Source organism: Brettanomyces nanus, chromosome 4 (genome assembly GCF_011074865.1).
Source record: "Brettanomyces nanus chromosome 4, complete sequence".
Taxonomy (NCBI): Eukaryota; Fungi; Ascomycota; class Pichiomycetes; order Pichiales; family Pichiaceae; genus Brettanomyces; species Brettanomyces nanus.
The window spans coordinates 463917-488790 of NC_052377.1; the positions used below are offsets into that span (position 1 = coordinate 463917).

A 24874-nucleotide genomic window follows, 5' to 3' on the forward strand; every position below is an offset into this window, starting at 1 on the left:
AAATTCCTCTTGTGTTTGACCCTTCCTCACTTTGACTGCCCCAGAGCTCTTCTTCACGCTCACTTCTCCAGTGTTGTATTCAGTAGTACTAGGCAGATTAGGTTTTGTTGCTTCAACTTCAAGCATCGGTATTCTACGCGGATAAGGGAGTCTGCCACAAAGTATTCTCCTAAGCATACAGGTATATGGAGCAATAATGTCGGTTCTTGCCTCAAGAAATATCCTTCAGTCATCTCCATGCAAGATATTCCCAATGCGGTAAAACTTTTCAGCACTGCCTGATACTTGAAAATAAAGATCTACGGATAAGCATGATAGTAATCATTCATTTAACGTAAGTAGTAATGCATATAGTTAATCCTTTAAACCTTGAATAGTGGCCAAACAGTATCTCGTATGTCTGTAATTCCGAAATTCCATTAGCCAAATTCCTTGCCATGTACCCAGAGCCAAGCGTCCATCTTTTATCGGTATATTTAAGGAAACACCAATAATTGAGGCCTTAGCATGACCTGACATGTCATCAGGACCCTCATCAACATGATCAAATATTCGGCCATTATCATCTGGTACAACATTATTCAATGCGGTAGTCATGTCTGATCTGACATCTGGATCACAGTTCTCGTTAAGAGATATTCCCGCCGAAGTGTGCTGAAGGAAAAGATTCACCATTCCTACATTGTAATCCCTTAACTGAGGAAGAGACCGAACTACTTCCTCGGTGACAAGATAGCAGCCTCTGGCACGAGGAGAAAACGAAAATTTCACTTGTTCCCAGGAACTCATAATTGGCTAAAGAGAAAGTTGTCCCGCTGAGCAAGAATTCCGCTTCAAAAATAGCTTCCGATTGACATCACACTGTGGATACGATATACATCCATGCACCAAAAGTAACATTAGATCGATCTCCTATCTTTCTTTCTAATAGCGCTGGAACATTAATGTGCTGCGTAGACTATGATAATTGAGGAGCGACACATGTATTAATTTCTCCCTACTGCATGAGATTGAGAGAAGTAGAGATCAGAGAGATAGATATACAAGATTGTTTGTATTGCTTGTTCTGTAATTTTCAAGTGGTCTATATGCCATCTCTAAGGCGATAAAGCGGTTTTGTGTTTAATCAAGCATTTCTACTTAATCATAAGAATTCTATTATTATTGACGTCTCCAAATTACTAATGGTTTTTCTTTCTTTCTCAATACAATGGTCCTTTATAATCCCGACAATTCTTACCCGATTAGGCCGCCGGCGTTTAAATAAAATATTCAGCAGTAGCACCTAGCAATTTATCGCTGTATCTATCTTTTACTTTACCTTAGGGAAGAAAGTAATACATCAGAGGACAAAATGCATTAATACATGTTTCGCTATGTGAATGGGATTAATGAGCCCCAATGTCTTCTCCTATTATGCAGAAAATCTTTAATTAATGTCCAAGACTTTTTGAAAAAGTAGTCCTGCCAAGGTCTCTGAAAAACATCCCACCCTAATCTGTTAAACCTGATGAAAGTACAAGAGTTTTGCCGGCAGATGAAGCCCCTGATTGATAGTTTGCTTCTCACTGTACCGCAAAAACTGTTAATTCCGGTTTCTTCCGTTGTAAAAAAACCAACCCCACGCAATTATGTTCGGCCGAACTTTGTTCCGACACCTTCGCTTATTGAAGTACGGATTAGGTTGTTCCAGGTTAATCCTCAGATCTCGCACCCCGCAAAAGCTTTTCTGGGGTACCCAAGGATACCCCGCTGAGACTCATCCTCATCGGCAATTGGCCTTTTCTTTTAATTCTCGACTGCTAACCGTTTCTCATAAAAATTTCATGCTACAAAATAATAAAACTCAAATTCATAATAACGAAAAACAATTAACTTAACGTAACCTACATAAATAGCTTAGACTCAGAAGCTGGTTCTGGTCATTTAGTAACTATTGTCAACAACATATCTTCCCAAGATCTTGCCTTGTTCCATAAGCTCATAAACCTTTGCAATCTCAGACAATCCAACAATCTTGATAGGAGACTTAACCTGACCAGCAGAGAAGAATTGTAATGCCTCTCTGGTATCGGCTCTGTTTCCAACGTAAGAACCTCTAATCTGAATGGACTTAACAACATGATTGAAGACATCAGACTTGCAGACGGCGCCAGATGGCATACCCACTAACACAACTTTACCGGTAGGTCTGACATACTGAGTAGATTGTGTAATAGCAGACTCAGAAACAGAGACGTTTATAACACCATGTGGTCCCATACCATTGGTGGCCTTTCTAATATCCTCGTTCATCTTCTCGGTCTCATTCTTGGAGTAGTTCTTGAAGTCAATAAAGACATCACCACCAACAGAACGGAATAATTCCTTCTTGGCATCACCTCCATCGATACCTAAAACTCTCAAACCCATAGCCTTGGCGTATTGAACTGCCAAAGAACCTAGGCCACCGGCAGCACCGGAAATGGCAACCCATTGGCCAGCCTTCAAATCTGCGGTTTTCAAAGCCTTGTAGACAGTGACACCTGCACACAATATTGGGGCAACCTGAGCGAGATCAGTACCCTCAGAAATATGAGCAGCTTGAAGGGCATCAGCGGTGGCATACTGTTGGAAAGAACCATCATGAGTATAACCAGACAAATCAGCCTTGGCACAGTTTGGCTCATCACCGTTCTCGCAGTATTCACAAGACATACAAGAACCATTCAACCATTTGATACCGGCAAGATCACCGAGCTCAAAGTTCGTGACAGCAGAACCTTTGGCAACAACAACACCAGCACCTTCGTGACCACCAACCAAAGGAAGCTTGGCTGGTAATGGCCAATCACCCTTCCATGCGTGCAAATCTGTGTGACAGACACCAGAGTACTTGACATTAATCAAGATTTCATTTGCCTTTGGTTTTGGAACTGGAAGTTCCTTGTATTCCAATGGTCCACCGTGCTTGTAAAAGATAACACCCATCTGTTTCTCAGGAATCTTGAAAGTAGATTGGAGTCTGAGAAGGGATGGAAGCCTGGACTTGGTGGCAGTTCTAGTAAAAGTAGAGAACATTATGTGTGGATAGGATTGATTGTCTACTAGGGGAGAAGATAAACGAAAACGATAATAAAATAAATCTGAAAGAGAGAACAAAAAACCCAGAATTGAAAAATTCAACTTCCTGGAAATCTAACTCGTTATATAGAGGGGGGTGTGAGTCTCGAGAGAGATGCGACGGGGTGAACCCAAACCGATTTTATGGGGTGAACAAAAAGACGCGGAGAGAGAAATGCCCTTCTTGGAAGCCGTTTTCTGTACTCAAAAAGAAACGTGCATATAGAAATGCTGTTGGCAGCTGAACTCAAAATGTTGTGAAAGTGAAGGGAAAGAACAGCAATAAGTCTTACAAATGGGATAAAGGATCAAGTTAATAGTATGGAAACCATATGTTTCGTTTAATAGTCAGTTAAACTGACGAGAAAGTACCACCTCTTGTTCTTGTTGACTCAAAATTTGAGGCTAGCTTTGTCCGCTTTTACCGCGCTGATGATTATCGATCGGACAAAGCTGAGTGAAATTTTGATATTCCGAGAACGGGAAACATCCGTTAGTCGTTTCATGCAAAGTGGGGTGAGCACCTGACATATCCGTTGCCCAATGCTGTGGGCGCACAGCCCGTTTTTTTTTTCTTGCCGCTGGATCTTTATTCCCAAGGGAAACGATGAGATTTATTTTAGTTTTGTGAGCCCACTTCGTTTAAGTGACAGTCAAGAGCTAGGTAATCATGAGTACAATAAAAGCTTTCAGTTGTTGTGCATTTTGAGATGAACCCTTACCAGAACTTGGTATCACAAAACTTGATGCCAAGAATGGTCAGATTTGTTCAGCCTTCGTGGGTTTCTACTTTCTCGATTTAGTCTAGTCCACCATAACTTGCACGCACCCCCAAATGTGATTTTGAGCGGGAGGAAACATAACAAAACCGAAGAGACACCGATGAAACTTGGAGCGAAATAGTTTCTTTTTCCGTCTCGCTTGATGAATAGATGAGAAGTAAGAGAAAATCTCAAGGTATATTTTCTCTTCTTTTTTTTTCCTCGTTTCTTTTCCGTTGCGGAAAAATGTGCGCGCCCCACCAAATAAAACAAAATCGCTTTTGGAATTCCACATCTAGTAATTACATTTTTGACAGGGATCTGAAAAATCCTTGCTTCTTCTCAGTTTGAGATCTGAAGAAGGCGGAGACGGCATAAATCGCTATTCGCCTCTGATAAAAGAGTATGGCAATAATAATATTAATAGTAGGAAAGGAAGTTTCCGGATTTGGGTCGCTTGTGAAGACGGAGCTTGTCGGTCCCTACTTGGGTCGACAGGGGGAGGCGGATCTGGAGCAAAGGAATGTACGAATATTCACAACACAAAAGTCTACAGGACAGTGCGTTGAGGAAACTCTGAAACTAATCCCACCAGCCAATAAGGAACGTTCAAGCATGATCATGTGCACTCGTAGCTTTGAGTTATTCATAGAACCGGGTGCTGTGATTCGTCTAACCAGAGATGGTACAGTTTTTTTACTGACAAACCGGTCGGAGTCCCATCTTGTGATTTCAGAGTTTCAAAGCCACATAGCCGAGATGGAAAGGGTCTGTGGTAAAATTTTCTACCGAAATTTGAAAAAGTCATGGCATAGGAGAAAAGATTTATATTGAGAAACATATTTGCGAGTGCTTTGAGTCATTATTTCCCCTATTGGTATTAATATGGGGAAAATGATTGGTCAATCATCGCGGTTAATCATTTTATTGTTCGGTGATTTGGGGTTCTTGTCATGTTTCCGGAATCACAAAACAGCCCTTGCCTCAAACAAGATTCATCGGTGGCCGACATCAGGTTGACCATAATATCCTTAAAGCTCTTGTCGTTCCAAAATATCTGGGAAGTGACTAGTAACAGGGGCTGATCGCTCGGGAATCATTTTACTGAATATCGAGGACGATCAATGGACCGAGGATTTTTTCTTCCTTTAGTTGAACCGGTCTCCGTGTTCTCGGAGTTGATGCTGAGTCGCCTAATAATCCCACGTAATTGAAGATCTCAAACATGCTGGGATGCCAAAGAAAAATTGGGCGCTTTAGGAACGTACTCTAATTTTACAATTATGACCGTTTGAACTCTTCAAGCCTACGTTGTTCTCTGTCTCTGTCGTAAATGTCAAGTAATGTACTCCATTGAATAAGTCGAGATATTGATACCTTTACTCGGAAAACTTCAATGTGGAGTGGTTTTATTTATACTAAATTATGATATACGGTTGCAAAAAATATTAGCTCTGCTGGTGGAGATCAAAGAATCATCATACGCGGATAAAAGAGATTGATAATTATTAGACATCAAATATCATAGGCCTCCTCTTCGTCGTCATCAACTTCTTCTGGTTCGTAGTCCTCGTCCTCCTCTTCCTCCTCCTCTTCTTCTTTATCATCAATTTTCCCGGCCAAGTACAATGTCTCCTTGGAACAAAGAATATCGATTTCTATATCTTTGTCTTTTTTAAAGATGTCTGTATCCGTATCTTCCTGATAATCCCATAAAGTTCTAAGCTCTCCTTTCACTCCTGCAGTAACAAATATTGCAATCAATAGCGATGGTGATAGGTATAAAAGTGCAGGCTGTCCCTGTTCAAAGACATACATTGCTGAACATGTAGCTGCTAGCCCCAACGAATAAAAGATTAAGGCATCATAAAAGTACGGTTTTGGGTAGCTCTGTAGATGGTGGAATTCTGTGTTAGGATTTTTCTCGTGGAAAATGTACAAGTCGAATCTGAGGCATAGAGCTATAACACATCCCGGTAAAATTATATCTCCCAATCCCAAGAGAGAAAGTTGAACAGTGCCTTCGGTTCTTGAGGCACTGTTCGGAATCATAAGTTTCACTGGGATATCGATATTTGTAGCCACAGACATCATTATGTCAGAACCAAAAACAAAATATATATCATATGCAAAGAAGAGAACAAGGACAGTGATGGCTACTTTGAAACTAGTCAATCGGCACTTTGCAATGCCATAAATTGCAAGAAGGGAACTGGCAATATTTCTGAGAACCCAGTTACTGTTGTAATCGAGAAGTAAGAGAATTAAAGTAAGCAAGCAGCTCAAAGCGTTGCTATAAATGTCACCTTTAGTAAAGTAAACGTTGAACAACTGGTCCTCCTTTGCCACAGAGTTACGTGCAGAAAGTAGTGCTTCCTCTTTGATAATTTTTTCCTCTTCAGAGGTCTCTGGAAGAAGCATCCCCGGCTCTAGACCGGCTGGGTGTACCATGGAATCCTTGGAAAATGTCATATTATATCTGGGATTGAATGTGAGGGAACTTTTACCAGTCCAATAGGCCAATTTTCTGCAAATGACCTTATAAACGAAGCTCAAGGTAAATGAATCAGCACTGTAGCCAGCGACTAGCAAGTAATTGCTTAGAAATTCAGCTAGTTTATCTTTATCTATGTGCTGGATTAAAAAATAAAGACTCACCAAACCGATACCGGCAATTAACGGCATAAATGCGGCCGTTGAAGTTGAAATAGAAGCATCGGGAACTAGTGTCCTGTCTTTATCAGATTGATCAAATAGAGGGTGGTTTGGATTGGGATCTATAGCATTGGCAGGTTTCTCTATAGTGGCATAAGATCCAATAGCTATCAATGTAGCAGCAACGATACTCATCGAAACGTAGAAGATCACGACAGGATGTATTACGCTCCTCAGCGTTTCGTTGTCAAGCAGTATAAATGCTATCTCCTTAGAAAGACCCCGTGCATACTCTCTTGTGGTGTTGAGTGATGAATTTACAGGAAATGGTGAGTATTCACTAATCAGGTTAAGTACTGAATCCATGGTGCTTGGATAACGTCGGAAATGAAATAAAATATACTATCACACAGCTAAAGATGATCTGTCAACTTTACGGAGAGACAGAATGCACTTAGGCAACTTCGAAAATATCGCATCCGTACACCAGCCGACTATCCTAGTTTTTGCGAACAGGGAGAAGAAGGGAGACGTCACTGGAATTACTTCTTCTATTTTTAAGGAAAGGGTAACATCTCTGATCTAATTTGCCAAAAATCCTACTTGAATGCTTGTACAAGGTTTATTTAGTAGGATTAAACCTGAGTAAAGGAAATAAAAGGACATGTCAGTTAAGAAGTATCACGTGGCTGTCATCACGTGCTTTTGTTCTCTCGATTAACTTTGCAATGTCCAATCATACTATCGGCAATGTTCTTGCAATCAAAGCATATGGATCCTATAAGTAGCAATTTTTCACACAAATATAATATCCACCGATATCGGCTCCAATATCGGAGTGTATACAGATAAATCAATTGAGACTTTAATGAAGTATAGTTGTGTAATAAGATGCTCAAATGTTGCATTTGCAGGTGGATGGGTAAAATCGAAAGAAATGATTGAAAATTAAAAACCAGAGAATGCGGCTTTCATTTTCCAGTTTGTGTTCTCCTTGAATTCGCCCTTTCTTCTCTTTTTTGTTCTTTCTTTACTCAATTAAGCCCGATAAACTATGTCGAACTTGGCTGAATTGAAAACATTTGACTGCGGTTGCAGAACTACCAGTTATCCTGCTATTAAGAATGCACCTCTACCTGCAGATGGTGGTGGTGCTAAGAACTTCAGCAACAAGATGCTTTTTGCAATCATGTTGATTGTTCCTTTCTATGTCACCAGAAGACTAGGCCTTGGATTTAAGTCGTTCATTTTCTTTGGCCTTTTATTTGCCCTTCCTATTCTTTTAACTTATTGGACAGTTTTGTCAACTTATTCTCCTCGTTTGAATGAAAAGGTTAAGTTCCCCAATAGAGGTGTGGAGTTCTACTTGGACTTCCATGACCCTAGTCTTGCTGCCAAATATCATGGATCTCACAAGATTCCTATGGAGACTTTCCACCAGTTATACTTTGCTGGTCAAGTTTCTTTCAAAGGCGATGCTTTGGACGTTATGGAGTATCGTCATGATTGGGCTCAGTTTTCATTTACTTTGAGTTTGTTCAAATTCTTCTTGTTTGGCTTCATTCCAGAAGTAATCATGCACACTAGATCCCAAGATGAGGAGCAAGTTAGAGATCATTATGACCGTGGCGATGACTTCTATGAGTGGTTCTTGGGTCCAAGAATGATCTATACTTCTGGTATCATTCACGACATTCACAGCGAGGAATCTCTAGAGCAATTGCAAGACAATAAGCTCAAGGTTGTTTGCGAAAAAATTGACTTGAAGAAGGGCGAAACAGTTTTGGATTTGGGTTGTGGTTGGGGTACGTTTGCCTGCTTCGCTTCTACTCAGTATGGCGCTAAAGTTACTGGCATCACCTTGGGTAGAAACCAAACCAAGTTTGGTAACGCTAAGTTGGCTTCTTATCACGTTCCTGCTAGTCAATCCAAAGTTATCTGCTGTGACTACAGAGACACTCCTTTACCTAAACCTAATCCGGATGGATCTGCCGCTAAGTACGACAAGATTGTCTGCTTGGAGATGGCCGAGCACGTGGGTGTGCGTAAGTTTGCTGCCTTCTTGCAGCAGGTTTATGATATGCTTGATGACGACGGTATTTTCTTTTTGCAGTATGCCGGTTTGAGAAAGTCCTGGCAATACGAAGACTTGATCTGGGGTCTCTTCATGAACAAGTATATATTTCCGGGTGCCGATGCCTCCACGCCATTAGATTTCGTCGTTTCTTCATTAGAGGCTACTAGTTTTGAGACTGTTTCTATTGATAACATTGGTGTCCATTATTCTGCCACTCTTTATAGGTGGTACAAAAATTGGAATGCCAATAAGGAGAAGATTGTCGCAAAATATGGTACCAAATGGTTCAGAATCTGGGAATTCTTTCTTTCCTACTCTACCATTATCTCTAGACAGGGTTCTGCTGCCTGCTACCAGATAGTTCTAAGAAAGAATTTAAACAGTTACCATAGGATCGAGTACGTTCCCCGCCAGGAAGGTCTTCAAGCTTGCGCTTCCAGATTTCAGTCTTGGGCAAAAGAAGATTGATCTTACATAGACTTAGTTAGTTATTTTATTAAAAAATTATTTATTTCCATAAATGTATAGTGGTAACAGGAATTGACCTAACTTAATCCCAGTTCCAAGTAATTTCAATAACGCCGATATCTAAATCTGCCAATTGCTGGAAAGCCGATGGTGAAAAGTCCAAATCCGTTTCAGCACAAGATTCACAAGAATCCACGACTTTAACACGAACAGACTTTCCATCATAGTTGGCGGTAATATATTCACCACAATAAGTTGAGATAGAATCGGAACTTGCACTACTATCGTACAATGATTTGGCGATAGCACAAACAAGATCTTCATCGGTTGAAGAAGTCCCGCAATTATCATTTCCAACCTCGTAGAAAGTTCCTCTGCCCGTCTTAGCATCACCGGTAGCCTGCGATGCCAAAGTTGAAGAAGTAGTTGATACAGGAGAATTTGGAATACTTGAAGCTTCTGAGGAGGTAGCAGAAGGGGTTGCTTCTTCCTCAGTTAATGAAAACTGGATCGATGATGAGCTTGCAGTAATATCACTGGTAGTGGTAGCAGTTCCATTATCGAAAGAAGTTGAGTTTGCAATATAAGTACCGTAAGATTCTGAAAGATGATGATGAATTTTGGTTCTGTTGAAACCAGGGTAAGTACTGAAATGATCGTGAAGGAATAATGGAGAACCCAGAACGGCTGAAATAGAGCAGGCCGAGAAAAGAACGAATGAGGATCTCATGTTGAAAAGAATGACAGAAGTTAGATTTGAAAAGTTAATTCAACTTTAGTATGCTGAGTAAAAATGTAAGCCGAGTTTTGCATGGTTGCCCATTTCATCGGAACTATGTACTTCTTATATATGTCCAAAGTGCCGCACGGTCATCTGGTGTGATCTCGGACGCATTTCATTAGCATTCCTAATTAGGTAATATGTTCTCGAATGGTTATATCGGATCTGATTTCCTATTTGTTGAATGATGCTTATTCTACCGTTGTTATCTGAAGACGAAGCCTATATGGACTTAATTCTAAACTTATTGGCCAAACAAAGTGTCTCTCGGGCTAAAATATGCCGATTCTAAAAATATTATAAGATTCTGAAAAGTTATCTGTAATCCTTCACCTCTTTAGGGAAACTGTTTTCGATCTCTGCAGGGAGCACACACCGTTACCCTTATTTTCGTTTCTTTTGTTTCTTTCCTTTTCTTGTTAATTCTAAAAACACTAGCCAGAGATAACATGTTGATATTTGCACACCATTATATTATGTAGTAACCCCCTTATATCCCTTCAAAAAGAAGAAAGTACTTTCGTAGACAGTAGACGTCACATATTAAAGAATCAAAAAGAATTTTATTTTCCGGAAAGAACGTGACAACTCGTTTCCTCCTTTCTTGATCGTCATTCCAAAAGAACATCCAATGAGAAATGGTCTCGTCAATTTCTAAGTAAGAAACTATGCTTGAACCATGGAGAAAATATGTATCTATCTTAAGAGGAGGCTTATCAAGCCCCTTAATTTTCATGCTTTCTAAGTGGAGCTTCCGTAAAGATCGTGATAAGCACGCATTCTGAGAACTAATAGGTCTAGTTTGGGTATTTGTAAGAGCAGATGTGGTAATCTTCAAAAAGAGTTCATTCTCTTCAGGCGTACAAAGAAAAAATATGTTGGCTCTCACTATCAATACCTGGGTAAAAAATGAGTTAATGCTGATATCCAAATCAGGTATTGATTTGGAAGCTTTTTTCGACTTAAAAAAAGATATTACCTCCCAAAATGTATCGCAACTAGTTTGAAGAGAGACACTTTGTGTATCATAAAGTATTTGTGATAGCCAGTCAGTAGTGCTACCGGAGCTGTTCACTTCTGCTATCAGAGGACAGGTATAGATGATGCTTTGAATAACTTCATTTTCAGATTCAAATACTTCTTGTAAAAACTCTAATATTTGCATGTGGGATCTTCGTAGCTGTGCTCCATGAAATAATGAAGCAGTATTAGTTTCTGAACAGCATAGAATCAAAGACCAAACCAAATAATGGAAGTTAATGTTGATAAAAATGGATCTTAGAATTTTAATTGCATATATTTTCTGATTAGAAAACTGTTTAAATGCAAGTATTCCTTTGAAGAACATAGATATAATTTCCTGGTTTTCAGAGTAACGACATGAATCCAACAACTGGATAAAGAACTTTTCAAGGCAGTCCATTAAATGTCTTTCCAGATCAGATTGCTTCAGCTTTTTCACAGTGGTAATGTAGTGGTTTAAACATTCAGTGTAGTTTCTGTACTCGGTGGTGGTAGTGAAATCACTAGGCCTGACGGAATTACGCATAAAATTTAGCTTCAAATCATGGTTCTCGTTTGAAGAATACTTGGCTAGGAGAAGTGAAGGATAGTCGAGAAGAGTACGTTCAAACCCAGACTTGCAAAAATCTTGTCTAATCTCATCAGAATGTTGGCAAAGATTAATAATATAATCAAACATTTTGACTGATGCCTGGGAGGTTATGTGCGTGGTATCATGCAAATTTGGGATTGTCAATTCATAAAAACGAAGAGAAAATAATACCGAGGGAGTGCAATTAGTAGCGGTACTGTAAAATTTGTGACTTCTAAAAGACCTCCCCTTTCTGGTCTGGATCCATACTTGTAGATTTTCTGGTAGAGTGCAGTAGAGATCTAATATAGTTGTTACCAAAGTGTAGCTGAATCTGTGCTTCAAAAAATTTGTTTCGACCAACCCTTGAACAAAGCATTCTAATGATCTGACCACATTCTCTCGAGCAAATCTAAGCTGATCGTGGAATCTTCTATATTCTAAAACAAAAGAAATAAGAAAACGACAGACCAGAATTACCGTATTCTTTTCTCCAATAGATCTTTCTGATAAGCCTTCCAAAAGTTCAAGAATACCAAAATCTATAATGCATTTGACGTTGGAATATCTAGTTCCCGGAAATCCTTCACCGAGTTTCTGAATGTTGATTAAAAATTCAGCTGAAGAATGGCCTTGTTGCTATAAACAGGGTGGTTGAGTTAGTACATTAATGTTCTTTTTCTCTCATTATTTTAATGATTATTGTGTTACTGCTTACCATAGAAAGCAATTCATTCTTTACCTGTTGACAAAGAAACTGGATTCGTGGTTCTGGCCTGAATTTCAAAGGGGACGGGGATCGTGAACGGGTCTGTAAACCAAAATCAGTAGATGATGATGTGAACATTACTGGCTAACTAAAAAATAGGAAGCTGAAGGGTACTAAGTCTTAAAAGCTTAACCGCCAGAAATCCTTTCTTTACCCAACCACACTATTGTTTGTCGCGAAGGGAAACATCATGCGGCGCATTAAAATGTATGAGATGCAATCAAATCTGTATCCGTGCGGCTGTGCATCATTCTGAAACGTTTCGTTACCAGAGAGAGGGCATTCATTCACTAGGAGACAGATCATTTTTCTGCAAGGGATATGTGTGTCAGAAGAGAGTGCCCGTTTGTTTCATGAAGGAGCAATATATATACTGGGGTGAATCCCCTCTGAGTTAACTTTTTTTTCTTCTTCTACGATTATTGAAATTCCTACTTTTAATGGCCCCTATTAATAGAAATCCTGGAGTTGGGAACAGCTCTAAACCCTACCAGTTGTCATCCATATCCCCTCTAATGTTTTCACCCCATGGATACTCTATGAAGTCTGGAGATGGGCATAAACTTGTTGCTATCAAAAGGGCTGCTTCTCATCAGAGCTCCTATGCAAATAATAAAATGACGATGAATCCCAAAATGCCCATGTATCACATGAATCCCACAACAATCAGCTGTTACAAAAATGATTATTCCAATCATTATATCCATTCAGGAGTATTACCCGTTGGTTACATTAGAAATGCAAAGCAACAGGTTGACGGATATCCAAAGTTGCAGAAGCTTTACCGTTTGAAGGACCAGCAAGTCAGGAAATATGCCACTCTGCCGTTTGGAGCCCGAGTCAAGACCGAAGATCTTATTCCCACTTTGAATTCTTGGGTATACGACTATCACCTACAATTCGACGTGATTATGATCGGTGCTCTCTCAGAGAACCAGCTGCTATATCCCGTTGTATCTCAGTTACCAATAGACAAGCTCTGTGCAAAACCAGGATTTTTGTTCATTTGGGCATCTACACAGAAGATTTCAGAACTATCCAGATTACTAAGTGATACAAATTCCTGGGCGAGGCGGTTTCGTAGATCTGAAGAACTTATTTTTGTGCCCATTGATAAGAATTCACCCTACTATCCAGGTGATGCCAATATTCCAGAGAAGCAGGTGCTGGAAGAAATTCAATGGCATTGCTGGATGTGTATAACGGGAACCGTAAGAAGATCCACAGACAGAGAATTAATTCACTGTAACATCAACACGGATTTAGCTATAGAGAACGAGGACACAGACAATTCATGTGTACCGAGTCAAATTTATAAAGTGGCCGAAAATTTCTCAAACTCGACAAGAAGGTTACACATCATCCCAGCTGCAACAGGACTCAACCATCCGGTGAAAGTGAGACCGGGATGGGTCATCTTGTCTCCGGATGTGATTTTGGACAATTTTGATCCCATAAGATACCAGAAGGAACTAGGAAAGGTTGGTCTTCGAGTTCCCCTCGATAGCGATATCGAACAGCTTCGTCCCAAAACCCCGAATTGACGAGAGGAGACAACATCTAATTAAGATAAAAAAAAGCAAAGCCACAATTTGAATAGATGCATCAGAGAAGAAAAAGAATAAAACTAGATGCAATCATTGCTGAATAGAAAGAAGTATCCAAATCAAATACACGTATATATCTATTCTCTATACAAGCTGTATTTTCTAATGTCAAGTCACCTCAACGGGACCCCTAATACTAGATACCGCTAATTCGTTCTTATCACGATTTCTGAAGCTATATGTAAGCTACTATGCATACATGTAAGTCACCGTGCATAAAGGAAGGTCACCTCAAACTAAAATGACATTTCTTTTTTTGCGGTTGCTTTTCTGCCCCCCCATTTTACTCATCCATGCGTGCTTTAAATAGCGGGGCTTTTGTGTTTCCTTTTCAAGTAGTTTTTTTAGCCCTTGTGCCTCCGTAAGAAGCTAATTCAAACATGTCTAGTAAGGATAAGAAACCACTTGTTCCACATGGATGGGTCGCCATCTGGGATGATAAATACCAAGGTGAGTACTCAAGGCCGCGCAGCAATGCAGTAGTGATCAGCGCATAATCGGCAACACTATAAAATTTACTAACACTTTTTAGAGTGGTATTACGTTAATGAAAAGACCGAAAATTCTCAGTGGGAACCTCCTGAAGGAACCAAGTTGCCTAAAGTTCCTCCTCCTCCTTCTCATCCTCCATCGTCTGCCAAAAATGTTGACGCAACAACTGCTCAGCAACAGTACCACCCTCAACAGCAACTTCAACAGCAACCTCAATATACTCAACAGCAACCTCAACAGCAAGTGCAACAAGAAACCACCACTTCTTCGGGTCCGGGCTATGGAGGTGTTGCAGCAGGTGCCATGGGTGGTATGTTAGTTGGTAGTGTCATGGCCAGAAACAGAATGAGAAGAACTGCCATGATTGGTGCAGCTGCAAGGAGACCAGCAATGCGCAGAAGACGCTAGGAGAGCACTCTTACCATACTAGTTACAAAATATAAGTAACCCATTTGAATAAATAAAAAAGATATCCTAGTACAAAGAAAGTAGTAATATACAAGTCATATTGATATTATATGCGCATCAAATAACAAAAGCAGCGGAAGGATGGAGATAACAGGGATTTGCTATGCACAAATCGAAGCAGCAAACCTTCCATATTCCAATTCTTCAATAGTCGTTTCAACTATATCATCTTCATCGTCATCCTCCACCAATTCGATGGCAGAGTACTTAATCAAGTCCCATTTCTTCCAAAATAAAAGGCTGTCGTCAACTTCTTCAGAATCTACATAATCCTGAAGATAATATTTGGCCTTTATAAGTCTGTCTTTAAGCTTCTGAAGCCTCATGTTCTCTGGAACCTCCGACACACGGTAGTGCTGCTGTTTCGGTGGGACTTTCCTGGTGTCATTGCAAACATCACTATCATAATCAGTGATGCTCGTAGAAGCAGAAAATTCTGTACCATAATCATCCTCATCGGAAGAAGCTAAAGAATTGGATTCACCTCCACATTTACAGGATTGACAACTCAGAATACTCCTAACACGATTCGCATTAGCATGTTGACTGTCACCGTCATCCTGCTCATAGCCATAAGCAACCTCTTCATCGTGCGAGGTGGCATTACAATAACGAGCCCATGCTTCGTCGATGGCACCCACTAGATAGTCAAAGCAGCGAGATCTAGCTGTAAAGTCAAGATCTGGAAGCGAATTCCGAGATCTACAACAAGGAGAGGGCGATAGGCTATATCTGTCCATTTCCTTGGAGCTTTTGGGTAATGAGCTAATGAGATCAGAAGAGAGAAGAGAGTATTTAGCAAAGGGTGGTGTGGCAATTGATGAGGAGACAGATGAACAACGAAGAGTTGGATCAGCAGTGGAGAAAGATGTAGAAACACGTGTTACACGTGAAGTAGAAATATCTCTGTGACAATGCATCCTTGTAACACCAATCGACGACTTGCGTCTCTTGCTGGTACATTGATCTCCCTTACTAAAGCATTCATCATCATCAATCTCACTGTCGCTATACTGTGCGACGGCTCTCGACACCTGGTAATCATCCAGAGGAGCAGATATGACACTTAGTGATTTTATCAGAGGCCTGCGGCTATCTGCTTTATAGTCAGAAAATCCTTCGATACCATTATCTCCTTCATCCTTATCGTCATTCTCTGAACTTATATTCAGGGATTTGGTGACAGGGATATTATTTCTCTGGATTAGAAACTGTGATTTTCTGAAGCACGATCTCTTCACACTGGAAGTTTCATGGCCACGGCTATGACTGAGATCGGTCTCAAAAAAATGCTCGTTTAAGAGATAAAGCCATGTTATGCGCTTTCAAAGCCTGGTGCACAGATGTACCTATTGAAGGCAAAAACTTTTTCCTTAACTTTTTTTTTGTGAGGGGAGCAGGCCGCTGACACGCTTTTGACTCGCTCGTTGGCTGCAGAGAAACCAAAAAAAACACAACTGAGTGTGAGAAAATAGAGGGATGGAAACAGAAACTAGGGGCGGTTTCCCTTAAAATATCCAGGGTATTAGGCTATAATGAATAGAATATATAACCTAAAAATGCACTGATTTGAACACTAAAAGCCGTAATAGTTACTTTGCAGTATAGACACGTGTATAGAGCAATCTAATTACCTGAAAAATGAAAACTGGTGCACTTTGAAGCCTGGCAAGTGCTTGAAGGCAGGCGAAAACAAGAAAGAAGAAGGTAGCAAAAAACTTTTACAAAGGGGGGCGGAGCCGTCTGGTGGTCGGAAGCGTAAAAATAGTGTGACAAAAAGAGGAAAGAAAAACTTTTTTCAGAATGACGAAATAATTGTTATCACGTGACGCTTACTCGTGATATAGATTCTTCTGTTTTATATAGTCTACTATTTCCGGGAAGGTATACAATTCCCAAGATTTATCCCCAGTGGCGGCAAGGGCTCTAATTTGAGACGAGCTGATTTTGAGAGTACCATCATCTCCATTCAATGAATATAGATGGTCTGCCCACGCTTTAGGGATCTGGTCCCCATATTGGCCGTTCTTTATCTGACTGACAAAGTCGGCCTGATAAGCCTGGGAATATTTTTCATCTTCGCGACTGAGCACGAAACAATCGGAATTGACGAAAAACGAGTGGAGGGATTCTTTCATACTCCGGTCGTGGTAATATTTGGGATCTAATAGTCTTACTAACGTATCGAAGCCCAATAGAAATGCCAATCTTAGTGAATCGAACTGGGTAGGATACGCCTTCCTCAAAACTTCCCCTATTGCGTTCAACTTGTCCACAAATAATGATCTGTCGGTAAGACCAATGGAACAGGAAAGTCCATATTCATTGAATATGCGGTCAGCTAGCAGCTTGACCATTTCCAGCCGATTCACGTAGCTGGGCAACTTGGCTTGTTTTTTGTCGGCATTTTTCAAAGATAGTAGAAGTAGCACCGAATTTGTATTTATGGTTGACACATTTAAGCCATCTTTGGATGGAAATCTGTAGGTAACTGCCTTAGAAATTAATGATGTATGACCACTATGCGGTGGGTTAAAAGAGGAATCCAATATAAGAATTCGAGAAGTAAGTGGGGATATTAACAGTCCATGTGCAGTTGTATATATGACTTTGAAACTGGCCTTCGAAGCCACAAACGACTTCAATTGATCCACAAACGAAAGCATGAAGGAGAAGAAATAGTGATGATAAACCAAAAACCAAATCAACTTTCGAGGAAGAAATTAAAGTGGATAAAAGTTTCGTCTCGTCGCTTACGTACTACATTTATTGAGAAGGAGGGAGTTCTAAATTACGTTGCATAGATCTAAGAAGTCTGTTCTTTAACGATTCTCGACCAATCGCTCTCGACAATACCATACTGTCTCTGAGCAATCCACTCAGCAATCTGCTTGGTCAAGGCACCGGCCTCTTCACCAGGAAGGATTGGGATGCTGATGTGCTCACTATTGTAGCCTATCTCCTTAACTGGAGAAACAACAGCGGCGGTACCGGAACCGAAGGCCTCGACAACCTCGCCCTTCTTGGCTCTCTCTTCAATTTCAGAGATCGAGCAATATCTCTCGTTGACCTTCCACTCTTTCTTATCAAGTTTTTCTCTACACAAGGCCAAAATGGAATCTCTAGTAACACCTTCCAAAATCATACCATCCAAAGGAGCAGTGACAAGCTCCTTGACACCATTGGAGTCCTTGAAAGCAATGAAAAAGTTCATAGTACCAACCTCCGTGACATGCTTTTCAGGGCCAAACAACCATAAATTCTGCTGGTAACCTCTCTTGGCTGCCTCCAATTGTGGCTTAACAGATGGAGCATAATTAGCACCCAACTTCTTGTCACCAACTCCACCAGGCCAGGCTCTAACGGCGTAATCGGTGGCCTCCAAACGAACAGCCTTGAAACCGGTCGAATAGTAAGGGCCAACCGGGGAGCATATAACGTACAAAAGAGCATCATCTGGTGTATGCACACCCAAACCCGGGGTAGTACCAATCATGGTTGGCCTAATGTAGAGAGAGTAGCCCCTTTCGCTTGGAATGAAAGAAGAGTCGACCTTCAAGAGCTCTCCGATCAAGGTTATCAATTCCTCGTTTTCAAACGTAGGCAAGCATATTCTGTCGGCAGACTTATTCATTCTGATCATGTTCTTGTCAGGACGGAACATTCTGATCTGACCCTTGGGATCTCTGTAAGCCTTCAAGCCTTCAAACAACTCAAAGGCATAATGGAACACAACGGCAGACGGATCCAAAGTAAGAGGAGCGTATGGCTTAATAACAGGCGTACCCCATCCGGCAGTTCTGTTCCATGGGATAGTCAACATGTGATCGGTGAATGATCTACCGAAGACTAACTTTTCATTGGGAAGCTTTTCCTTAGGGGTACTGGTTTTATGGATCACCAACTTAGAGGCATCAAGCGCTGCAGGAGCAGTAGTAGTAGAGGACATTCTGATAAAATTCAAACTGTTCTTCTTGAAACCAAAGTTATTTCGAAGTGCTGAAAACATCACAAGGAAGCAAGAGTTGGGGAAAAACCTGGAAACAAGCCTAGTTAAATATGCGTGTGGGCCGCGACTGGGTGAGTCTTTCCTAAGCTTTCGAATTTCCTTTTCTTCTTTTTTGCAGAGTCCTCGCGCTTTAAAGGCCTTCATGCTCAAGGCCCTCAATGCGCAGAAGAAAATTTTTTTCCCCGGTCCTTGCCTGAGTCATATTGTACAAAGAGTAATTTCTAGCGAGATAGGGATTATCGTTGGCAATCTCTCGATAAGAATATACAATCCGTCAGCAGAGTAACAGCGTAATACAGTGTAATACAGCATTTACCTCAGCGATTATCAGTATGCTACGACTATGATTATAATTATCACTATGCTATGACTATGATTATGATTATCACTATGGATCGTACGTGGGACCGACGTTCCCCATACCCAAACTTTTGCAACACTCTCTCCGTTAACAGGAGTTTTTTTTCACCCGTTTTCGGAAAGACCAATAAGTATCATTATGATTTCTTGTGAGTAGCTTCGTACTTCTCGTCCAATCTCCTCAACTGCGTACTATGTGCATCGTCGGTGTTCGCGTTCCGGGCTTTATAATTCTGTAACTCATCCTCGGTGTCAAAAGCAGACATGAAAATGCCCCTCTTATCCTCTTCAGTAAGTCCTTTCTTATCCTTCTTCTGCATTTCGTCCTTCTTCTGCCTTTTGTCCTTCTTCTTATTCCCATCAGGCTTTCCTCTGTTTCTCTCAATGGCAGATTTCTTTTCCAACTCACTGATCTTTCGTGCGGTAAGATCATACAAGTTCTTTTGTAGTTCGTCGTCTTGCAACTCTTTTCTAAGCTTGGTCTTAACCACAGAGCATTCCCTTATGTACTGTCCACCACTTATATCTATCAAATCCGGACAACATAGTGCGTATAAAAACGACTGCATTCCATATTCACAGGGCTTTAACACTATCCAGAAAAAAGGATATAATAGCAAATAAACAAGCAATCCAAGCACACTACCCATGGAAATGGCTCTTCTAGTAGAGGGTGTCCTTGTTATACCTGGATTAACCACGTTCACCCTTATGTTACATGGCTGTTTGTCCTTACGACCAGCATTTTCCAGTCGCTTCTGATATTCCTTAGCAAACATGTGTAGCATCAATTTCGAACTTCCATACATCTTCCAGGGCCGTCCACTTGGATATCTTTTCACTTCCCAAAGCAAATCATCTAAATCCAGAGTTCCTATAGACTGGCTCATGCATGTAGCCAGGATCACTCGCACATCTCTATCAGGAGGTTGTGCCTTAAGACATGGCTCTAAAAGAGTTAGCAAATGATATTGGCCCAAGTAGTTGATGGCCATCTGCATCTCAACGCCATCAACGCTGACTTGTCTTGATTTGCCGATGGGCATTCTCTCTGAAGCCAAACAGATCACGCCATCCAATCTCCTGGCAGTTCGATTATCCAACCATTTTGTAGCAAACTTCCGAACAGAATACAATGACGAGAGATTGCACTCTTCGACGTAGATCAAAGGATTATCGGTTGAGTTTCGTAGATCATCTACATAGTCTGTTACCCAAACTGCTCCACTATTATCAGACTTTAATTGTGACGTTAGTAAAACCAACTGAGCACCACGCAATGCCAGTTCTCTGACCAACGGCGCACCAATTCCTGAGGTACCTCCTGTGACTATATACACCTTGCCGTGTAAGTCTCTTTGCCACGTATTAGAAGATCCATTCAGATACATTTTTGCAAGGACGGCCGCCAACAACGGGGTTCCATAATTCTTGATATAGAACCATCCAGGTGTTTTATCAGTTCCATCTACAAGAAGCGTGCCAAGGTAATTCAAAGGCATTGTAGATGAACAAGAAAAACGATAAACGTGTAAGTAAGTCTTGATTGAGATCAGATCCTTTCCTAACATCTCTTCTTTCCGTTGCGGTGTACGGATGTTCAACAAGTGTAAAAATTTTAAGGAATATTCAGGACTGAGTTTGAGCATGCTTAGCATTACTTCCCCTTCTACTCTCTTCTATCGATTGCAGCATGGATGAAATTGCATTTTACTGTTGCAGTGGTGATGCTACTGATAAGCATGATGCGAATTCGTTTGCATATCTTTCTTCCTTGCATTCTTCTAAACAATACTTGCAGTATAGACAGTGCTACAGTGGAAGAAATGGCTCGGTTTTGACTGGTATAGGTCAAGAAACGAAGCTTATTTCGGCGTGCAATGATCGTGCCATAATACAAGTTTATCTTTATGGAAAAGAGAGCCCTGAACAGAAAATCCCTATTCCAGAGCCGTTGAGCTGTTTGGAAATATGCGACGATTGGTTACTAGTAGGAGGAGGGCAGTCCGGTAGAATTTATGTTTGGGAACTTGATTCTGGACTTCTATTGGCTGTTAAGGAATGCCATTATCAGGCTGTAAATGTTATCAGGTATAATAAGGGATTTTTGGTAAGTGGAGGTGCTGATTCTAGAGTGGTCATTTGGAGAATCCTCGATTTGGCTAATGACAGCATCAATCCAGCCAAGCCGTATTCAATCTTGACAGATAACACTCTTCCTGTCACAGATTTGGTGATCACTAATGGCCTTGTCTCTGACTTGAAAGTGTATACAGCTTCCAGAGATTGCACTGTGAGATGCTATAGTATAGCGTCCAAGAGATTGATTACTACTTTCGTTCTACCTACCAAGGTAGAGTCTTTGGCTGCTGATCCAGCATATAGAGCCCTATATGCTGGCCAGGATGATGGCTTCATAAGAATGATTCCTTTATATCGAGGCAATGTCAAAACACATGTGCTTGAAGCTGTGGGAGGAATGGGCAGTATAGTAACGTTGAAGCCAGACTTAGATTTACAAGAGACTTTCGTTTGCCATAAAGATGATGGAAATGGTCAAACTATTGTTACGAAATTGCAGGTGACGCTTGATGGTACGTATTTGGTGTCTGGAGACTCTAAAGGTAACGTATTTGTGGTTGATATAGCGACAAAACAGATTCAGCGCAAGTTCAAACCTCTTGCAGGAGCCGTGTCTCAGATTCTACTTGCCTACACCAAGGCCGATAACAAGCAGCTTGACAGACATTACAATGATAAGAATATGGTAAGGGTGATTCCTACGTTGAAGAGAGTTGTTGTTGATGCCAATGCCATTGAGAAGCATGAGATTCAGAAAAAGTTGGGCGAACTCCAGCCTCCCTACTTTGGAGAACAGAAGTTTGATATGAACAGATTCCTTGAGGATGTTAAAACGCAGCAGATGTGGTTTACTAATCTCAGTGATATCGATTCTACAGTGATTAGACAAGGTAGCGAAAATCTTTTCGCAAATGGGAAAGCAGCAGGAGAGTTGACGGTGTTGAAGACTCAATTGGAACAGAAGAATGCTGCCTACACCACGCTAAAAGAGAAATATGAACAGTTATATAAAGAGCACATCAATGGGCTGTAACCTCGCGCCCTGATCGTACGAAATTTTTCGAATCAATAAAAAAAGGTAATTACCAAAGAGGAAATTCTTAAATCCGGGCCCGACTCCTCGATGTCAAATCTGATAATTGTGGTATGTGGGTGCATCGATTTGGAATTACGTAGTCTGTTTTTTTATTATTATCCTTATTAATCACTCTTACCTTATCAATATTGTATCTTCTGCTCTTCACATTTTTGAAGTGAAATCCTGGCGTTAATCGACTCGGAAAAATAATAGAATGCTTTTTAGAAAATAGAAAAAGGATAAAAAGAAAGCGAATATCAAAAGAAAAAAAAAAATAAGTATATAAAAAGAAACCAGATCCGAATGGCTTCGCTTCCTAACCAAGGTCGGTTGTGCTCTTCGCATATTAGGTGTCTTTACATTCTGAGGAACAGATGACTTCAGGATATGGTAAAGAGGTAACTTTGAAAGAATCATCTGCAGGAGAATCAACTTCAGAAGAGTCTACTCACCTGGAAACTGGCCTCGGTGAGAGAGATCTCTTGGCAAGTTTTAGGGATGTTTCCGTCGCCAGATCTCTTGCTTCAACAACTTCTGATATAGGACGAGTTCCTACTAACAAATCAATATTGTACCTTGATCCTGAGCAGCGTCCGCCAATATTTAAATCAACTTTTCAAGAGTATATATGTGTTGCTTTATTCACTTTTGCTCCAGCGGCCGCTTCAATGGGTTCAGCTTGTTTTCAGACCTCTCTTTCAGTGACATCTCAATATTTTGGTATAGATGGAGGTGTGTTGACCTGGTGTGTTAATAGTATCATGCTTGCTAATGGTGGCTGTATGCTATTGATGGGAGGAATTGCAGACGCTCTTGGGAGACGTAATTCGTTGATTATTGGTTTCTTTTCTTATGCTTTATTCTCGTTGATTGCAGGCTTCATGAAGAACTTTGCTGTTTTATGCATACTGCGCGCTCTTATGGGTGCTGCTGTTGCATGTGCAACCCCTGCAGCCGCAGGATTTCTTGGCTCTACCTACAAAGACTCCAAAAGAAAGAATATGGCTATGAGTATCTTTGCGCTCGGATCTCCTGTTGGTGGTGCATCGGGTTACATAATTGCAGGTGTTTGTATAATAGCATTCAACTGGCGTGCAGTTCAATATTTTCTAGCTATTCTTTTTGGCTTCTGCTCCATAGGTGTGGTACTTTTTATGCCTGATGATGAGACTCGCATGCAAGGAATTCATGCCAGCCAGATTTTTAGGCATTTGGATTATGGTGGTTCGTTTATCTCGTTAGCAGCATTCACTCTCATTTGCTTCTCTCTTACTCAGGTAGATGCCGCTACAGATGGTTGGGGAACTCCTTACATTATTGCTCTTCTTGTTGTAGGTATAGTATTGATTCCAGTGTTTGTGCTCTACGAGATGCATATTCCCAGTCAACCTATTATGCCAATGGCTCTTTTCAAGAGTTGGAATTTTGATCTATGTATGATCATTTCTACTTTTTCTTGGATAAACTTTCAAGGTGTGTTGAATTATTACTCTATTGTCTACTTTGAGATGATCCGTGGCTATTCGGCTATTTTAACAGCTTGCTGTTTACTTCCACAACCCATTTGTGGTATCTTTGCTAACATCTTTGCGGGCTTGACTATGCACAAGATTCCCGGTAGAATTTTTATTTTCGTCGGATGTCTTGGTTTTCTTATTGCTAGCATTATCTGGGCAACCTTTCCAATCGATAGAAATTATTTCTTGGGGCCTTTTTGGGCTTTCATTGTTTGTGTTTTGGGGGCTGATTTTATATACAACGTTGCCAATCGTTGCTCGTTGGGCCTCGTTGAAAAAGAAGTTCAGAGCAGAGCTGCAGGTACTTTTAATACTATCATTCAATTGGCCTCGTCGGTGGGTTTGGGACTTTCAAGTACAATTGTTTCTTCAAAATATAGTCTTTATGGTACATCTGAGCAAAATGACCATAAGCAAGAATTCTGGAATGCTATTAGATACGCCTTCTACTTTGGTATTGCATTGTCTGGAATTTCTTTGATCCTCAGCCTGTTTTTGAGGATTGGCGTCATTGGTGCTATCAGTGGACCCGACAAGGACGATTATGAAGAGCAGCACAAACAAGATAGAGTGGCGGATTTTGTTCCTGCCCTCTACTCAGGAAAGAACGCCAGCGAGGAAGGAGCCGCCAGTCAAAATATGCTCAATGACACGATTTGACTGATTCGTTGATTCATGACGAAATGTATGAAGCTATTTTTGAAGGTGATTTCTTCGTTGAAAAACTGTTGCTGATCCCAATGCCTTTAAGAGACGTGAGGTTTAAAAATGCTGGGCGACTTCGGGTTCTCTATGTTGGAGCATAGATTCTTGATATGACCAATCATTTCTTGATGATGTTCAAGTGCAGCAGATGTGATTTACTGATTTCAGCGACATTGATCGTAGAGTGTTGGAAGAATGTAGCGAAAGTTCCCTCGAAATCGAGAGAGCAGCAGGAAGCAGAAGTATGAGCAGTGATATAAAGAGTACATCAATAAGCTCTCATTCCCAAAAAAAAAACATGCTGCCCACTCGTGCAGAATAGAAGAAATAATAATATAAGGTAATTAAT

The 24874-nt window shown here is 40.7% G+C and overlaps 12 protein-coding genes across 12 annotated transcripts; 5 read left to right on the forward strand and 7 right to left on the reverse strand.

Annotated features, from left to right (window-relative positions):
- Nucleotides 1–354: 354 nt before the first annotated feature.
- Nucleotides 355–789, reverse strand: FOA43_003440 (uncharacterized protein; the record flags this gene model as incomplete). Its single annotated transcript, XM_038923691.1, has 1 exon — nt 355–789. The coding sequence occupies one exon, from the start codon at nt 787–789 to the stop codon at nt 355–357; it is 435 nt and encodes a 144-aa protein (XP_038779619.1).
- A 1137-nt stretch (nt 790–1926) lies between these two features.
- On the reverse strand, nt 1927–3060 carry ADH4_2 (Alcohol dehydrogenase adh4; the record flags this gene model as incomplete). Its single annotated transcript, XM_038923692.1, has 1 exon — nt 1927–3060. One exon carries the CDS (start codon nt 3058–3060, stop codon nt 1927–1929), a length of 1134 nt encoding a protein of 377 aa, XP_038779620.1.
- A 2318-nt stretch (nt 3061–5378) lies between these two features.
- On the reverse strand, nt 5379–6884 carry FOA43_003442 (uncharacterized protein; the record flags this gene model as incomplete). Its single annotated transcript, XM_038923693.1, has 1 exon — nt 5379–6884. One exon carries the CDS (start codon nt 6882–6884, stop codon nt 5379–5381), a length of 1506 nt encoding a protein of 501 aa, XP_038779621.1.
- Nucleotides 6885–7572: 688 nt separating this feature from the next.
- On the forward strand, nt 7573–9063 carry FOA43_003443 (uncharacterized protein; the record flags this gene model as incomplete). The annotated part of the gene is made up of 1 exon (XM_038923694.1): nt 7573–9063. One exon carries the CDS (start codon nt 7573–7575, stop codon nt 9061–9063), a length of 1491 nt encoding a protein of 496 aa, XP_038779622.1.
- An 82-nt stretch (nt 9064–9145) lies between these two features.
- On the reverse strand, nt 9146–9958 carry FOA43_003444 (uncharacterized protein; the record flags this gene model as incomplete). Its single annotated transcript, XM_038923695.1, has 2 exons — nt 9146–9663; nt 9955–9958. 2 exons carry the CDS (start codon nt 9956–9958, stop codon nt 9146–9148), a joined length of 522 nt encoding a protein of 173 aa, XP_038779623.1.
- A 2689-nt stretch (nt 9959–12647) lies between these two features.
- Nucleotides 12648–13751, forward strand: FOA43_003445 (uncharacterized protein; the record flags this gene model as incomplete). The annotated part of the gene is made up of 1 exon (XM_038923696.1): nt 12648–13751. One exon carries the CDS (start codon nt 12648–12650, stop codon nt 13749–13751), a length of 1104 nt encoding a protein of 367 aa, XP_038779624.1.
- Nucleotides 13752–14194: 443 nt separating this feature from the next.
- Nucleotides 14195–14714, forward strand: FOA43_003446 (uncharacterized protein; the record flags this gene model as incomplete). The annotated part of the gene is made up of 2 exons (XM_038923697.1): nt 14195–14264; nt 14347–14714. 2 exons carry the CDS (start codon nt 14195–14197, stop codon nt 14712–14714), a joined length of 438 nt encoding a protein of 145 aa, XP_038779625.1.
- A 161-nt stretch (nt 14715–14875) lies between these two features.
- Nucleotides 14876–16737, reverse strand: FOA43_003447 (uncharacterized protein; the record flags this gene model as incomplete). The annotated part of the gene is made up of 2 exons (XM_038923698.1): nt 14876–16054; nt 16732–16737. 2 exons carry the CDS (start codon nt 16735–16737, stop codon nt 14876–14878), a joined length of 1185 nt encoding a protein of 394 aa, XP_038779626.1.
- An 843-nt stretch (nt 16738–17580) lies between these two features.
- Nucleotides 17581–18723, reverse strand: BAT1 (Mitochondrial branched-chain amino acid (BCAA) aminotransferase; the record flags this gene model as incomplete). The annotated part of the gene is made up of 1 exon (XM_038923699.1): nt 17581–18723. One exon carries the CDS (start codon nt 18721–18723, stop codon nt 17581–17583), a length of 1143 nt encoding a protein of 380 aa, XP_038779627.1.
- Nucleotides 18724–19280: 557 nt separating this feature from the next.
- On the reverse strand, nt 19281–20645 carry FOA43_003449 (uncharacterized protein; the record flags this gene model as incomplete). Its single annotated transcript, XM_038923700.1, has 1 exon — nt 19281–20645. The coding sequence occupies one exon, from the start codon at nt 20643–20645 to the stop codon at nt 19281–19283; it is 1365 nt and encodes a 454-aa protein (XP_038779628.1).
- Nucleotides 20646–20836: 191 nt separating this feature from the next.
- On the forward strand, nt 20837–22258 carry FOA43_003450 (uncharacterized protein; the record flags this gene model as incomplete). Its single annotated transcript, XM_038923701.1, has 1 exon — nt 20837–22258. The coding sequence occupies one exon, from the start codon at nt 20837–20839 to the stop codon at nt 22256–22258; it is 1422 nt and encodes a 473-aa protein (XP_038779629.1).
- A 419-nt stretch (nt 22259–22677) lies between these two features.
- FOA43_003451 (uncharacterized protein) lies at nt 22678–24480 on the forward strand (the record flags this gene model as incomplete). The annotated part of the gene is made up of 1 exon (XM_038923702.1): nt 22678–24480. The coding sequence occupies one exon, from the start codon at nt 22678–22680 to the stop codon at nt 24478–24480; it is 1803 nt and encodes a 600-aa protein (XP_038779630.1).
- Nucleotides 24481–24874: the final 394 nt, after the last annotated feature.